Source organism: Orbicella franksi, chromosome 7 (genome assembly GCF_964199315.1).
Source record: "Orbicella franksi chromosome 7, jaOrbFran1.1, whole genome shotgun sequence".
NCBI classification, from domain to species: Eukaryota; Metazoa; Cnidaria; class Anthozoa; order Scleractinia; family Merulinidae; genus Orbicella; species Orbicella franksi.
In genome coordinates, this window is record NC_138151.1 from 28,784,983 (window position 1) to 28,801,575 (window position 16,593).

The 16,593-nt window shown below is 40.6% G+C and overlaps 1 protein-coding gene across 2 annotated transcripts; it reads right to left on the reverse strand.

Moving 5' to 3' along the window:
• Window positions 1-283: 283 nt before the first annotated feature.
• LOC145491759 (contactin-5-like) lies at window positions 284-16,408 on the reverse strand. Of its 2 annotated transcripts, none has more exons than XM_081471007.1 (18): window positions 16,274-16,408; window positions 15,527-15,595; window positions 14,112-14,387; window positions 12,815-13,093; window positions 12,225-12,500; window positions 11,548-11,832; window positions 10,799-11,044; window positions 10,335-10,604; window positions 9,043-9,327; window positions 8,325-8,573; window positions 7,302-7,559; window positions 6,019-6,303; window positions 5,198-5,515; window positions 4,313-4,383; window positions 3,933-4,146; window positions 3,153-3,299; window positions 2,837-2,891; window positions 284-2,298 (listed from the first exon to the last, which is right to left on the reverse strand). In XM_081471007.1, exons 2-18 carry the CDS (start codon window positions 15,576-15,578, stop codon window positions 1,368-1,370), a joined length of 4,497 nt encoding a protein of 1,498 aa, XP_081327133.1. In that variant the 5' UTR covers window positions 15,579-15,595; window positions 16,274-16,408; the 3' UTR covers window positions 284-1,367. The 2 variants fall into 2 exon arrangements, with proteins under 2 accessions (XP_081327133.1, XP_081327132.1); XM_081471006.1 differs by having other exon boundaries at window positions 15,527-15,604; window positions 16,274-16,407.
• Between the last annotated feature and the right edge of the window lie 185 nt (window positions 16,409-16,593).

The window sequence follows — 16,593 nt, forward strand, 5'->3', positions numbered from 1 at the left end:
TCCCTTGTGGAGCAAGAAGTGATCACTCGGCCAATTTTGCCCCCACAAGGGAGCAAAATGGTGTGTTAACTTGGATAATAATTTAATAGGGAACTCGACTGATCTTTTGGGCGTAAGGCACTTCTTCTCAAAACTGTTTTAAAAGAGATAGCATCGTTTATTTCTCGCTTTTGTATTTACAAAATAGGCTTTAAAGAAAAAAACTAAACTAAGTCACCAGGACTATCCTAATTATTACAGCACCGGTAGATACGTCACTCTGTATAAACAAATTTCCGTAAAATTCCAAAATAATTTATAGTTTAAATTTACGCGAAAATGTTAAATATTTCAGTTAATTACATTTTTTCTTATATTAGAAATAATATCGTATCGGCCTCTGCGGCCGTATAAGTCACACAAGTTATTAATTTTTTGTCAGTAAATAAGCCCTTATTAACTTAATGCTGGGGGTAACCCTGCGATGGACTAGCATCCCATCCAGGGGGGAGTAGAAATCCTCCTAGTCGCTTCATCCTACAGAAACTGGGATAAGCTCCGGCCTGATGGGCCACTTGGCTCGCATGCAGACTTTACCTTTTACCTTTAAGCCCTTATTAGGGATGACCCATTTGACTCTTAAAGGGGGGTGGTGATTTTGACAAAAAAGATCCTGCAAGCATACTTCATGTACACGACCACTGCCGAAACAAATTTCCTGCACGTTCTGTGAGCCGAAAAAAAGTAAAAATATTTCACGCATACACCCGTCCCGAAAAAAAAATTTCTTAGTGCATGGAAGGATTAAAAAAATCGTGACTATACCGACTCACCCACCCACCCACCCCCCTCAGAAGTCAAATGGTTCAACCCTTAATTTGCTACGAAACATGTTAATAAAAGAAAAATTGAAGACATTAAAAATACCGCGATACAGTAATCCTGTGATATCACCACCTTGAAAATTGAAAATGCTGACAATGGATACATAAAAACGTTAAAACTGCTCAAAAAAAGTACAAGACAGTTACACCCTTAATATTGTATCGAGTTCTTGGACGGAGTTGGTCTCAGACCGGCTTACGTTTAAATCCTGTTGACGCTTAATAAACAGGGTAGATAGCCTTGTTACACGCTGTTAAGTTTAGAGGAAGTACTTCCGCGTGCTAGCTAAAACGATTGAAACTTCTTTGTCTTTTAATTAGATTGCTAGAAAAATACTCTAAAGATAATGCGCCTATCTACTTATCCCACCCACTTGTACACATCATTAATTTAAGATTACTACCTTTACTTGGAAGTTTCATCTTAAGCCTGTCATTTATATGTAAATACGAACGGAATGCAAACAGTGAGTTGAGAAATAAAGAGATAAACCGCCATATAATTCAAATCTTGGTCAAATCGTCAAAATCATTCGAGCCTTCAGCTTCGTCGCGCGCCCACGATGCAACGCGGTTTCTTTTTCCCGGAAGCGCAATAATTTCAGGAGGGAGGGGTCGTTCCCAGTCAGAGTCGTCAGGCTGATACGAGGATTTCTGCGGGGGAGGGGGTGGCGGGGGCCAATCAATCGTATCGTCGTCTTCAGAGGTGTCTTCAGAATGAAATGAAGATCTGTCGGCCAAAGGTTCATTTTTAGCAGAGTCTACAGAATTGTCTTGAGCGGTCGATTCGCTTTTCATTTTAGCCGAATGATCACCTTGGGGGTATTGCGGGGGTTTTGTTTCACGAAGAGTAACAAAGTCACCTGCCGAAGGGCCCTCGCTGGACGAAGGTCCATCAGCCGAGGGGCAATATTTATTAGTCTCATCAGAGCCCCCGACTAATTTGTCCGGACTAGTCCCTCTGCTCTCATCCTCTGGGGAGTAAACTGGAGGCTCTTTCATATTGACAGGAGGTGGTGGAGGAACCCAATTAGGAGGCTCACTACCGAGTAAGTCATCATTCGAAGGTCCAGGTTTGGTTACCCCGTCAGAGCCCTTGGACAGGTCATTGAGGTCGTCTGTTTCTACGTCAGCATATACCGTTGCGCCGTTTTTGCGCGAAGCACTGGGACTAATCCGCGGCTTGTAGTTTTCAAGACGGATGACGTCATCCACGCTGCGCTCGAGGAATGACGGGGTATCATGATTGAACTGAGCCGGGTCCAGGTAACGAAGCCCAGGATCCTGAAGATAACTACCAGAGTTCCTGTCGCCAGCGAACATTCCTTCGTCGATCTCGTCATCTTCAGCGGCGAAGTTGTACTGTCCCTCCACGCTTCCTTCACTGCTGTCACTTGTAGATGCTTGCGATCGCGAAGTGCTTGTATTCCTCTGTCTAGAAATAACGCGCGTAACACAGTTAGAGTATAGAAAAACTGCAGGAGGGCGTGCAAAGGTGCCATTATTTAATGATCCAGTATTGCCACATTCTTTACGTGTATTTGTTATTGTGCTGGTTTACATGATAGCGAGGTTTCTATTGCGTTCCAGTGCTGCACAGCGCGCAATGCATTGCGGTCAAAACTGGGTCTTTAACTTGATAGCTCACGAGTGAATGAGCGACATATCGAGTTAATTACGTGAAGAGAAAAAAACGAAACCTTCCTGCTCCGATGTGTTATCAGTTTTGCTTATGATGTAAACAACAAGAGTTTCAAACAAGATTTTGAAGAATTTATGAACACTTCCGACTATCACCGGAAGATTTCCAAAGATCGTCCCAAGCTAACTGTTACATGTTCAAACCTTTTTCCGGGCACTGCCAAAGAAGGCTGAAGGCTATCCAAAGTAATTTCGACTAAACACTATAAATAAAGCCCTGGTCTCGCCAAAAATTGTTTATTATGTACAAAGTATTTGTCCATAGCACTTACTGGACAACGTATTTGAGAGAAGGATCTTCTCGGTTATCAATGCGGAAAGTCTGACCTGAAAATGAAAAGATGAAGAACAATTTGGTATAACACGCTTTTGAGGAAGTGTGGTAAGAAAAACCTGGGAACAAGATCCTGTTGGAGTCTGGGAACTTCACCCCAGTTCCCACACTTCCACCGTACTCTTTCCGACTCCCAAACACAGTTGATCGGAGAGGAGATTAGAAGGAAAGTACGGTAAATTTTTAAACACGGAAAATCGGATGACAAATCAATTTACAGTGTCAATCATCACTTACTGCTGGTTGCTACTTACGAGAACGCTTGGACTGCCGTCGTTTAAAACAAACAAAACCGATGATAACGAGTAACAGAATAACACCAAGCAAAAAACAGATAATGGCGACTTTTAAACCGGATGACTGGGTTCCACCACTTTGTTCTGACGACACCGCAAAAGCATCTGAAAAAAAAGAAAAGTAAAGAAAATCGGAAAATATTCCCTAAATTTACGAAACAAAGCTCCGTGTTGTTTATGTTGGAAAGAAACACTAAGGGAAATTTTAAAGGAAACCTCGACATCGTTTTTCATTTTCATTTTCCATAGCCTTGTCCAGGCGTTCAGTTAGTAGGGGCGCCGGCCAAGGGCGCCGCGAAGAAACGACGGAGTGAAATAGAGGAGAGAGAGGCTTGATGCAAGGAGCGTTCTCTCGCTTTTCCGCTCCGCGCCTCTCCCCTATTTTTTTCCTGCGCCATTTTACGCCCTACACCCCAACTTACTGAACACCTTATAGAGGCCACACTACCACTAATGTGTTAGTATCATTTGTTAAGTTCTGTTCGACAAAATCAAGCCATTATTGTTCGGTTTCCAGTGGTATAAGTCAAGTTGCCAACTAGATCTTGCAAGAACCCCAGATTCAAATAAAACTACTTGTTAGCCAATGAGACAGATTGCCAAGAGTGTAGTGAAATGCTTCGTATAGGAAGTTTTTTGCCCCCGAAAAACAACATGAAAGAGCTGACTTCGTCTCTGTTAGAATTCATAAAATGTGCGTTGAGTAAAATTAACTTTGGTCAACCAAGTTTCTCTTACCAACAGAAGTTGTGGCAAATTGTAGTTCCGAAAACGGACCGATCCCTGCATTGCTGTACATCCGGGCTTTCACTTCGTATTTTGTACCAGGTTCCAGGCCCGTTATCAGATAAACCGTGTCTGTCATCCGGGATATTACTACCTTCTTGTACTCAGCTTTGCCATCAAATTGTTCATACCATATATGGTAACCCGCGATGGAATAAGAAGGAACCTATAAACACACAGAAATTTATAAAGTGTTTGTAACTACTTCGGCTCAGTTGGTGTCTGTCTACCCTTTGATCAGCTGGGCCTTAGTGGATGGCGTTATCCACCTTTCATGATTTACTCCTTGACATCAGTTATTATTGGTGGTAAAATATTTTATGATATCTAACCTTCCATTTGACCATGACCTGATAAGCTCCATTAGACTGAACCGTTAAGTCCAAAGGCGGTGTAAGAGGAACTGAAAAAATGAAAAGAAAGCACATACTGTAAAGAACTATATCACTTCAACATCCCCAGATAAGCCTTTACCGCAGTTAATTTACCTTTGTCAACTTCAAATTGATAGACAGGGCAGCTAAGTGTCCTATATTGAATTAGTACAAGTCTACTCCCGCTCTATCACGAATGCCGTTTTCTCACTGGAAACGCCACTCACTATCTACCCTGTTATAGATAGTGAGTAGCCAAGCAGTGAGCGGTTGTTAAAAAAATGGCGGCCGCTTGTTTGAGTTTTCGATGTGTCTGCGAAGAGGATTTAGATAATTTACTGTAACTTTAACAGATTTATACTAAGACAATTAGATTATTTGCTCTCGCTTTCTGTGTGTGATAGTTCACATGGGAGCATCTCGAGCTCATAATCTAATTGCTAACTAGCAACCAATCTGCAGCACGTTGCAATACTAGGACTATCCGGGGGGGGGGACTCCCGTATAGAAAAGACGGGGGTGCTCGTCGGAAATTTTGAAAAGAACCCCTAAGAGGTACAAAAATCCTGTTTTGCGTGCGTGGCTTGAAATTTTTTTCACCCCTAAGAAGTACCAACTCTAAAACAACACATTATCTTCTATCATACCTAAAAGGCACCGCAAAAGCTCTCGCCGTGGACCTTTTGAGGCTGAAAACCCTAAGAGGAACCAAATGCGCTTTTTTAACTCCTAAAAGTACGACGAGCACCACCGTCCTTTTTATGAGAGTCCCCCCCCCGGGAACTACACACTCACGAGGCGCTTCAAAGGACATCTCCGATTAAGTTTCTTAGTTATTCTCACCTAACTGCAGGGTGGTCGCTGTTTTTGAAACCTCTTTACTCCATCGTTCCACGCCATGATTTCTTCTCCTTCCGGCGTAAACTTGAATACTGTACACCGTGTCAGGGGACAGGCCTTGCAAAGTAAAATTATGTGGGCTTCCAGAGGAAGAGTGTTGGATGAAAGACTCCCGTGAGGTGTTCCCGTTAACAGGTGTGTAGTTTATTCTGTACAGAATAGTCCTGAGGTATCCATTTAAAACGTTCGGTCTGGTCCACGACATAAGAATAACACTTGCACTCTTTACAGTCAATCTCAATTCCCTTGGAGGTGATGGGGCTGCAAAAAAAATGTTCTAAAGATCAACACTTAAAAAAAAGCACTATACAAAGTTAAAGAAGACTTCTCAGGGAACACCAGGGTTCATTTGCCTATTAGCCGCGAAAAAAGTAGCTGAAAATTGGTTTTTAATCAAAAAACTCAACAAAACGTTTTCTTCTCTAGGCATTCAAAACTCACTAAAGTAATGAGACTTTTTAACTAGTCCCTTCAAAAGTTTTGGTTTGCAAGAAACCTAGGGCCAAAATCTAGAAACAAATTGTAGAATATTATAAAATTTCTGGACAAAAAGTTATCAGTACTAGTGTGCGAGAAATGCAAACTTCTACCAATTGTATTTCCTACAAGACTTAATTCAATTTTTGTGATGAAATCTGAGAAACTGCAAAGATTGATGTTTAGAGTGAATATGGCAAAAAAAAAAAATAGCAGCAAGGGCCTTTTCCTACTACTGTTGATTCTCAGATATTAAATATAATTTCAATGAAAATCTTTCCTCATACCTCCCTCCAGAGTAGTTACATTTGGCGACGGTTGACCGTAGGGACTAGTTCCCAGTCCATTCTTAGCCCTCACTCTGAAGCTGTAACCAGTGAACGAGTTTAGATTTTTCACAAGAACTGAACTTCCTTGTATGGTGTCATTAACCTGTTCCCAGTCTCCCGCTTCGGACTTAACTTGCACCATGTATTGAAGAATGAGTTCCAAAGGATCGGTCTGACGCCATGACACTTGTAAAGATGTCTCCATGATGGTAGTCACCGAAACTTGTGACGGTGCCTCGGGAACTGAAATAAAAAACACATCCAAAATTTTCATCCCCAGTAAAAAGCACATTATATGCGCTTTTCTCAACGGAAGTGTAGCAGTTCTCGTAGGCTTATAATAGCCTATTTCCGAGTTGCCTTAACCTTCTCTATCAAAGCGAGGCCTGGCGCACAACCATTCATATGAAAGTGAGTTTAATTTGCATATCAATGAAATCTCATTTTCATATGAAAGAATGGGCACCAAGGCTCGTTTTGAGAAAGAAGCTACAGGTAATTCGGAAATGGGTCTATTCTATCTGTCGTCATAGGTATGTCATAGGTACCCAACCCTTTCCCAAAGCACATGGTATGTGAATGAATCATCTAGCTATCGTAACATTCCGAAAGAAACGAACTTTGTTCCCAGTGAATTTGGCGTTTCTCTCGTCCAATTTGGCAGCCCTTTCCTATCGCTACTTACAGAGGGTCATTGCTTACGGAGATTCGCTACTTTCGGAAAAGTAAAACGTCAACCGTACAAAAAATATCCAACTTGATAAAATTGTCAGTGACATTAATGCGAGAAATGCCACACAATTTCTATCTTAAGAGTATTTATTAGGTGTTTTTCTTTGCTTTGAATAAAATTAGAAGGAATCAGTATACGTCCTTTGCAGTGTATACTGTATATACTTACAGCTTAAGAAGCAGTTGTATACGGTGTCCGCAGATTCTAAGTGGCGTTTTGAGCCCTAATTTTAGAGGGTCGAAGTCGTTCACATCAGCCGGGTTAGTTTATTACAAAAGATGTGGTATCTATCTGTTAATCCCCACTCATTTTTTTAAACAGAACGTGATGTTTTTGGCGGCTACTTTCGGACGTTAGTTGTACCTTCGGGGTATCGCGACTTTCAGAAGTTTCTAACAACCGTGGAGTTTTATCCCTACTAATGTACTTTCGGAGGGTCCTTAAGTCGGAACTTTTCACAATCAATTTAGACAGAATTCCATCTAGTTTATACCTTAAAAGCACTTACTTCTTGCAAAGCGTGCCACTGAATCCAGAGGATTGGTACAGTTGCATAGAAATGAATTATTAACAAGAGATGCTTGAGGAAGGATTAACACATCGTTTGAAGTGACGTCATAATCCGGGAACGTTTGCTTGTAAGGTAGCTTCGTATTCTGTAGGTACCAGGTCACCTCAGGAGAAGGAATCCCTTCCACAATGCACTGCATACGGACCTTGCTGTTCTGCGATGGCGTCTGTTTGAAGTCTTTTATTTCTGCCTTAGCTGTGAATAACATAAAGATTGTGCTCAGTAATTCGCGTTCATGTACACCTAAACAAATGCTTTAATTTGCAAATTCGCAAATGGCATTCGAGTGTCAAAATAATACAAATGATCACAACTTTATAGTTTCTGTAGCGAGCGCCTTGTTTTGAGGCGCTGTGGCCTCATGGTTAGTGCGCTCGACTCCGGATCGAGCGGTCCGGGTTCGAGCCCTGGCCGAGAACGTTGTGTTGTGTTCTTGGGCAAAACACTCTCACAGTGCCTCTCTCCGCCAAGGTGTATAAATGGCTACCGACAAACTTAAAGGTCGGCACACACGAGGGCACTAGTCCCTACGACAAGTCCGGGGACAAGTCCCATCGTGTGAACTGGTCATTTTTGCTTCAAAATCTAGTCGCAGGGACCAACATTTAGTCCCTGCGACTAGTCCCACGAATTCAAACCAGTTTGAATTTTTGGGACAAGTTCCTGCGACTTGCTCCTCAAAACGCTTCGTGTGAACTGCTCGTGGGACGAGTCCCCGCGACCAGTCTCGTCGTGTAAACTCTTCAGGGGACTAGTTGTAGGGACTAACCCTGCAATGGACTAGCATCCCATCCAGGGGGGAGTATAAATACTCCTAGTCGCTTCATGCTACGGAAACCAGAGATAAGCGCAAGCCTGATGAGCTACATGGTTCGTATGCAGACTTCACCTTAGCTTCCTTTTACTCAGCTAAAATGGCTCTAATAACAAGAATCAATGACTGTTAAATACTGTACTTACTTCCAATTAACAACTTAACCACTCCCTGAGTTGAGCCTCGGTTGTTTTTTGCTTTACACGTGTACGACCCTTCATCTTCTGCCCTTACGTCACTAACACTGTACTGGTTTCCCGTCCCAGGAAGGTTTGCTCCATTTCTTAACCAAGTTATAACAGCTGGGGGACTGGACTCTGGTTTACACTCCAAAACAGCCGTTTGTCCTTTGAGAACGTACACGTGCTTGGGAGGGACTAGAAAACGTGGAGCAACTAGATTCGAGAGAAAAGGAAAAGAAAAAATATGACAAGATCGGTATTAATAAACGAGTCTTTGACACCTACAATGTAAGACTACAATATCGCACTACACGAATTTTTTCGGCTTAAGAATATAACCGTTTTTCCCATACAAATCCTTATATTTCGACTGTTGCGTAACCTGAGCACTATCTGTACTAATGTATGTACAAGGGACGCTCATTTGCGAGCTTGGGCCACCTGTGGTTGAAAGTGCACCATTTAAATCGAATAAATATCGAAAAATTCAAAGAAGGAAGGAAGAAAGGAAGGAGAAAGGCAAGAAGGGAGAGAAGAAGGAAGAGAGGCCGGAAGGAATGTTGTTCAATATCACTTGACTGTTGTCAATTAGTGCAGTCCATAAAGATCGTCCTCAGCTATTTTTTCAGACATATTTAAAACAACAATAAACAACTCTTCCACAAACTCCCGAGCTACTTACATAAGACATTCAAAAAGGCATCAACGCTTTTACACCCTGCAGCATTGCAAGCCTTACAAATGTGTTCTCCTCTGTTGTCTGACTTCACGCTTGTATACATCAGGTCCCCACTGGGATCCACCTGTATACTGGCAGTGGGTACAATGTTGGTGACCAGTCCACTGCTGTCTTTTAGCATCCAAGTAATTTGTGGCTTGTCTGTCGCACTGGCACGACACGACAGTGTGGCTCTGTTTCCTTCATCAGCTGTGATGTTACTTGGCACAATGGTGAACACAGGAAGATCTACATGAGAATAACAATGAGATTAATTTACAAAATGAATGAATGATGGGTTGTATATTTATGGTACTAAGAGGAGGGTCCCCTATACCCCTTTCTAAAACTCTGGCAAGTAAATATATTTGGCCTTTTCATGCGTCACGGATAATATTCAGAATTCACTCACGGTTCATGTGAAATTATAGACGATCGCGTATCACATAAGAAAAAATTACGCTAAAGAAAATGGTTCAGGAATCACGTTTAATTTAACTCTTCCTTCACAGGTCACATTTCAATTAAAAAAAATTGTTCAAGTGGATATGAAAAGATCTAACCATCTTTAATCACGAATCACAAAATATAAAAAATTTTAAATCACGACTCAAGAGAAAATAAATTGCTCAATCATGCGTCACTGAAAAGTATCGGGGATTTTCTATGCAAAGTGTCTATAAATCTAAGGCCGTAGTCATATACTTGTGTCATTTAGACCTGTACTTGTTACGTAGTCAAACTGAATTGCTGTTGCTTAGACACAAAACAGTACAAGCTTGTCTTACGTTTTTCATTTACAATCACGATGAAATGTGTGTTCAAGCTTTCCACAATTTTTACCTGGTACACCTTCCAATTTTAGCATATTACTACCACGTGGTCATGTTAACACCATCTAGTAAAGCAAAGCCTTCCTTTGGTTCAAAGATCATAATTTAATGTACTTGAAAAAAAAAATTTATCAAGAAAATATTGAGCTCCTCTAACTTAAGGCTGGAGCTATACAGTTGCAAATGTGTCTGTCTGGGAAGTAACCAATCAGGAAACTGTATTCATAACATGTGACCAAAATCCACCAATCAGGAGGCCAGATTTTTACATTCAAATCTAAAGCTGTCACAATTTATGCTGAGTGGTATTCATTCGATTATGTGATGGTATTCCAATTTGCGACAACATCAGAAAAGAATGCAAAAACCCTGCCCATTGATTAGCATATTTTGGTGCACCTTTATAACCAATTTTTTTTATACCAGCAACTAAAAGATATGCCCTCTTTTGTACTGTTCCTGCATCATTCGTTGCACGGCAAGTAAACCAACCACTGTCCTGTTCAGAAACACTATTTATCACCAATGTCCCATTTTGTAAAACACTGAAGTGCAAGTCATTGCTGATGGAGTCCTGTGACTTGAACCACTTGATCGAAGGAAGTGGGTCTCCTGTGGCCGAGCATGAAAACGAGGCTGTTTGTCCCTTGGGAATTGTTTGATTCATTGGAGACGTGGTGAAAATTGGTGGCACTGGAAGAAAGAAAAAAAGGCAAAAATACGTAACACAATTAAAATATGTCAATAAAGCAAACAGAAACAGAGACCAATGATGTGCAGTAGAGATCAATTTTCCACTGTTAGTTGAGGTTCGACTTTGGAATCAAATTTATGTAACATTTCATACTAGTATAAAGCATTATTAGTAAATACTATGTATTTCTCACCTTGAATTGTTAGGTAGAATCTACCATTAGCTGATCCTAATGAGTTGTTTGCAATGCATTTGTAGAATCCTTGATCAACAAGTCTCAAAGATCTCAAATTCAAGCTGCGATGCTGTGTGACAACTGAGCCATTAAATATCCACTGATAATCTGGAACAGGCATGCCATAAGCTCCACATTCCACAACAAGCTGGCTATTGATATTCTGTGTTTTGTTCATCATAGGTGTAGAAAATCTTGGAGGAGCTGCCAACAACATAAAGAACAACAATTAGTTGATGTATTAGTTATAATTCAGTGGCCAAGAACAGCTGATAACACAATGTACATGTAAGTCCTGTATTGTTATTTTGTGTGACAGTGAAGAATAGTCTAGACCTGGAAGCTAAGAGGTTACTGACTTCTTTTTTTTTTCCAGACCCCTTAAGGAGGTGCATGGGGGGGGTTAGACCCTTGAGGGGGTGAGTAGGAAGGCCAAACCCCTTGAGGGGGTGACTGGGGAGACCAGACCACTTGAGGTGGTGAGTGGGGAGGAACGTGGGAGGAGTTAGCTGTGATAAGGGCTTTTTAGACATATCCAGGTGGCTTGTTTAAAATAAGTTCTAAAAGGAAGGGAACTTATAGCATTAGGGTACTTAACTAAAGGAAATAATGCACATAGAAAGAGTAAACTTAACAAAGAGTTTTAATCTACAGGTATAATATTAATAAACTGAGATATCTCATCTCACTCCAAACCAGAAACTCACTTTGAACAGTCAACATAGCGAAGGCAGATCGCTCTCCTCTATTATTCACAGCTTTACAAGTGTATCTTCCAGCGTCACTTTCTGTTGCCATGGTGATGTGCAGAGAATTGTTTGAAAGTACTCTTATAGTGCCAGAGGGCTGAGAAAGCATGCTAACTGTGGTGCCATTAGGTGTGGTCCACTCTACATGGGGGATGGGAGTACCCTCAATGATGCAAGAAAACAGGACGGAGGAGTTTTCTCTGACCACTTTGTTTGATGGTGCTGTTGTTATGCGGGGATAACCTAAAGAGTAATTAAAACAGACATGAGATTAATGTGCATACATAAGCTGAATCCCTGGATAAAGGTCATTACAGAAATCGCAATGTATCTAGGGCGGATCTGGGGGGTTCAGTGAGTTCAGTCCAACCCCATAAATTAAAAATAATTGAGACATTATAACACGCTGACTTGGTCTTAGAATGCTGGAAATCCTCAATTTCATAAATTTCCCAGTGGAGGATGCCCTGAGAACCCCTGTCAGGAGACTGCCTTTGGCAGTCCTTATCTCAAATCCCCTTCTCTAAAATCCTGTATCCACCCCAGATGACCCCAAATTCCTAACTAATGAAACAAAAAGTAATCTTCTGGTGACCCCAGTAAGAATGCTAATAATATTCACACAATAAAATCACCTTCAATATGCAGGAATGCCTGGGATGTTATATTTCCAAGGATGTTCTTCGCTGTGCAGATGTAAGTGCCATCATCTTCGGGCTGAAGATTGACAATCCTTAGCGCACCTGGGGAAGGCTCCTCCCGTCGATCAGCAGTGATGATCCCACCTAGCTTGCTCCACGTGATCGTTGGTGGGGGGATTCCATCAGCAGCACAGTAAAATGTTTCTCGTCCTCCTTCCAAAGCAGTTTTGTTGACTGGTGTTGTAGTAAATGATGGAGGAACAGGAGGATCTTCAAGAGAAATAAATTATACATTATATAAATCATAAACTTCTTTAATTTTGCATGGCTGTGATCACTTATAAGTTTGGTCTTGATTCTTGTCCCTAGTCTGTGGGTTGTTCACCTGGTTTTCCAGTTTTCCTCCTCTTGAAAGTACAACTCTCCAAATTCCAGTTCAATCTGGTGTGTGCCCTCAGTTAGCATTCCTTGCAGTTGTACGCATGCTAGAAGCTTCACACATTGAGGAAGTTACATATTTTACTAGCATGACATTATTACTGATTATACAAAACATTGTTCTTTACAAAGTGAACATCACACACCATTGACACGCAAGGTTGCGCTTGCTGCTGTGGTACCATATGAGTTGACAGCTTCACAAGTGTACAAGCTCCCATCATCAGTCTTCAGCAAATTGTTTATTTCTAGGGTGCCATTGCTGAACACCTCAAACCTTCCACCACTGGTAATGATTGAGTTGCTGCTATTTTCCCAATGTACAACAGGGTCTGGATCTCCAGCAACGACACAGTGAAATACAGCAGACTGTCCAACATAGGTTGATGATGGTGAGGGTGCTTTAAACAAGATACTTGGCTTACCTAAAAGAACAATCACACAGTCAGTCTGATAGTCCTCCTCTCACTCAGTCAGCCATTCTCTGTCTTTCTGTTTACCTCTGCCTTTTTTTATGTCTGTCTGTCAGTTAATCGATCATTCATTTGGTAAGTCTATCAATTTCCCAGGGGCGTACTCACAGTATACATGACGGGGAATCCGACAAATCTTTTTGGGTTGAAAATTTACACCCTCAGTATCTTTTTGGGTCAAGAGATCTGTCACATATTTTTTTAGCTCTTCAAAAACTACGAATATTTTTTTGGGTTTACAAATCTCTGAGTGAAATTTTTGTTGCGATCAGTGAATGAAAAAATTAATTTTTGGGTAGGAATTTTGATGCCAGGTATTTTTTTGGAGTGTAAAATTTCAGGCTCATGTATTTTTTCGGGTTCACAATATAAAGCTCCATCAGACCCCTCCTTCTCCCATCATATATACTTGAGTACCCCCTCCTGGGATCAGTTTATCAGTCTGTCAGTCATTCACTCAGTTGGTCAGTCAGTCAGTCAGTCAATCAATAAATCAATCTGCATTCCTCCAGTTGTGTCTGCTTGTCTGTAAGTGAGATTGGGCAGTCACTTATTTACAGTTTACAATACAATACAAACTTTATTGACACTCCCTACAGAGGGATTTTCAGTGACAATGATATAATTTGTCTGTCAGCCTGTCTGTTCGTCCATCAGTCTGTCTGTCCAATTGTCTGTCTGTCAGCTTTCAGACTGTCTGTCCATTTGTCTGTCTGTCTGTTTGTCTATGTCCATCTGTCTGCTTGTCCTCCAGTCAGTCAGCCAACCATTACAATCATTTATAATATTCAGTATGTCTATCAGTCTAGCAGTCATTCATTCCATCAGTTAATCCATTAATCCAGCCATCAATCAGTCAATCAGCTGATTAGTCCCTCGACTCATGCTTTCTTACTTCACTTCACAAAACACACTACTTTTGACCTGAAAAATATTGCACTCTCTAAAGAATTTTAATATAACACAATACCTTTGACAACTAACATCCCTGTTCTTTCACCACTCTGACCCGACTGTCTGTCTGTAGCTATACAGGAATAATTCCCAGGATCAGAAAACTTCAGATTATCAATCTGCAACAATGACACTGATCCAGAAAGAGAGATGCTGCCTTTAGTGATGTTACTACCATCTTTTTGCCAGTGGTAGCTGGGTTGTGAGACATCTATTTGACAGTCAAAAGTAGCTGTAGTTCCTTTGATGGCAGATTTAAAAGTAGGTTCCCGTAGAAAAGTTGGCCCAGCACCTGAAAATGTAGTAAATGTAACTACTTTGTACTACGTTAGATTGAAAATGCACAAAAATGCTCTCTCCAATTATGGCAATTCTTAATTAAGTTTTTGGATGAGCTTTGTTTATTTTGTGCAAAAATCTGTCATCACTTCCATGATACAAGTGCGCACAGTGTTTTTTCCCTAACAGCATCCCACTTTGGAGTGGGGGCACATTTTTGTCAGGTGTGAAAACTCAAAGATTTTTCAAGTTAAACCCTGTGATTGGAAGAAAAAAGTCAATCAAGTAAATTTGATCTCACTTTGATCTCTCTTTTGTCTTTGACCTTGCCATTTGGTTGACACTTTGTGGTCAGCAAAAACAAAATTTGTTTATCACAACAAAAATTATCTCTATCAAATTTTCAGTTTGATAATCATAGGCACTCAAAAATATTTTACTGATTTTGAGTGTGCCCATGATTAGCAAACTGAACATTTGATGGAGACAATTTTTGTCCAGATTTTTGGCAGGGCCAAACAAATTTGATCAGCCTAGTGTGTAGTCAGGCCCTTTGTCAAGAGAGCATGATAAACATCCAGGATGAAGGCTAACATACCAGTGTAAGGTAGACCACTCCTGATTGGTCAAACATGGAGTACATGGAATATACAACCAACAGGCAAGCAAGCACTGCTTTTGGACAGATCAGTACCTACCCCAGGGGGGCACTGCCATATATGGGCTATATAGGAATGTGCCGCTGTGAAGGGTATGGTTTTCAAGCAGTTTACTCTAGGATAGGGTATATAAATCAGAGCGTTTGGGTCTAGAATAGGGTATCATTTTTCACAAAACTGACTGGTTGGTTGAAGATTTTATCTAGAGTAAGGAAACCAGAAACTGCCACTCCAAAATACAAAAAAATCAAATCGGCAAGTTTAAATTTACACAAATCAGCCTCAACAATGTCAATAGATGGGGAGATTTGGGGGAGTTTACCTACCAACTCTGCTGCAATAAAAATGGTCCTATACCTTTACAGGGTTAAAACTTAAAACAGGGTTAAAAGTTGATCTTGCAGTCTGCATAGCTTCAAAAAACTTTTTCACCAACACTCTACAGGTACCTGACTTTTTCCATTATCAATATGCCCTAGATAAATCATCTTACCTGTATTAAATTGTACATTGACCACAACAAGAAAAGCTACTGCTTGCCACATGTCGTTGTTCTGATCAGCTGTTGGATCTAAAATAAAGCAACCTGGAATAAATATTTTTTTAAAACCTTAAAAGTTTTACCGTTTTGCTGTACAAATACACCGAACTCAGAAAGGGAGTGATGACTAGCTTGTAGGAAAACCGATCTAAAACTTAACAGCTCCACAGCAGGTTATATCTTACATGTAGACCGCTGTTTGTTGTACAAGTTTAACTCTTACTTACGATAAGTTTATGTTTTAACCATTCACGAGGGATGATAAAAAGCCAAAATAATACCAAAGTCCTTGAAGCTACTTAACTTAAAAACTAACAGATGCCATAACCGAGCTCTGAAATAAAACAAACCAATATTGACACCTGTTACGATCCTTTGATCATTAGCTCGAGAGTTCTGTTTACACACTTCATGCGTTTATTTCCAGCTTGTTAAGAGAAAGCTTTTGAAGCGGCGTCGTACGTTAAAAGGGAAAAACACATTTTGTTCAAGGATTATACGGGCTACTAGAACACAGCAAAGATTTATAAGACTTAGAATAAATAAGCTTTTGTATTCATAACCTACATCATATGCCTACGTAGCTACAACTGTAGCTAAGATCGTTTACTGATGAGCTTCACCCGGTGCGTAATCAGGAATAATAAACCTTCATTAATAATACAACAGAAATACAGAAGACAAATTTTAATAACTTACTTTCTGTAATTCATCATGAAATTTATCGAACGATTCTTGATCGAAAAAGCTTCCAGACAACGAGGAAAAGCGGACGCCGTCCGAAGGAATCCGACTCGGCGGCCATCTTGTAACTAAGCTCGAACCAATCCTCTCGGTCTACAAAACGCGTGTCACACAACACCCAAATGGTAACACAACAAGAAAGAAATTCAACCAAAGATTGAAAATTCTGATTTAAAATAAGGTGTCTGTATGTGGAGCCTCTGAGACTCGAGGAAAAGATTATTCCTTAGTTTAAAGGAAAATAAATGAGGCCAAAAATTAGTTTGGAAATTTCT

Coding starts and splice junctions, on each gene's coding strand:
- LOC145491759 (XM_081471007.1), bottom strand. CDS start 15,578: ATGTGGCAAGCAGTAGCTTTTCTTGTTGTGGTCAATGTACAATTTAAT. Junction 10,605..10,798: donor ATTCTACCTAACAATTCAAG/GTGAGAAATACA, acceptor TCTTTCTTCCAG/TGCCACCAATTTTCACCACG. Junction 7,560..8,324: donor GGTTAAGTTGTTAATTGGAA/GTAAGTACAGTA, acceptor TGTTATTCACAG/CTAAGGCAGAAATAAAAGAC.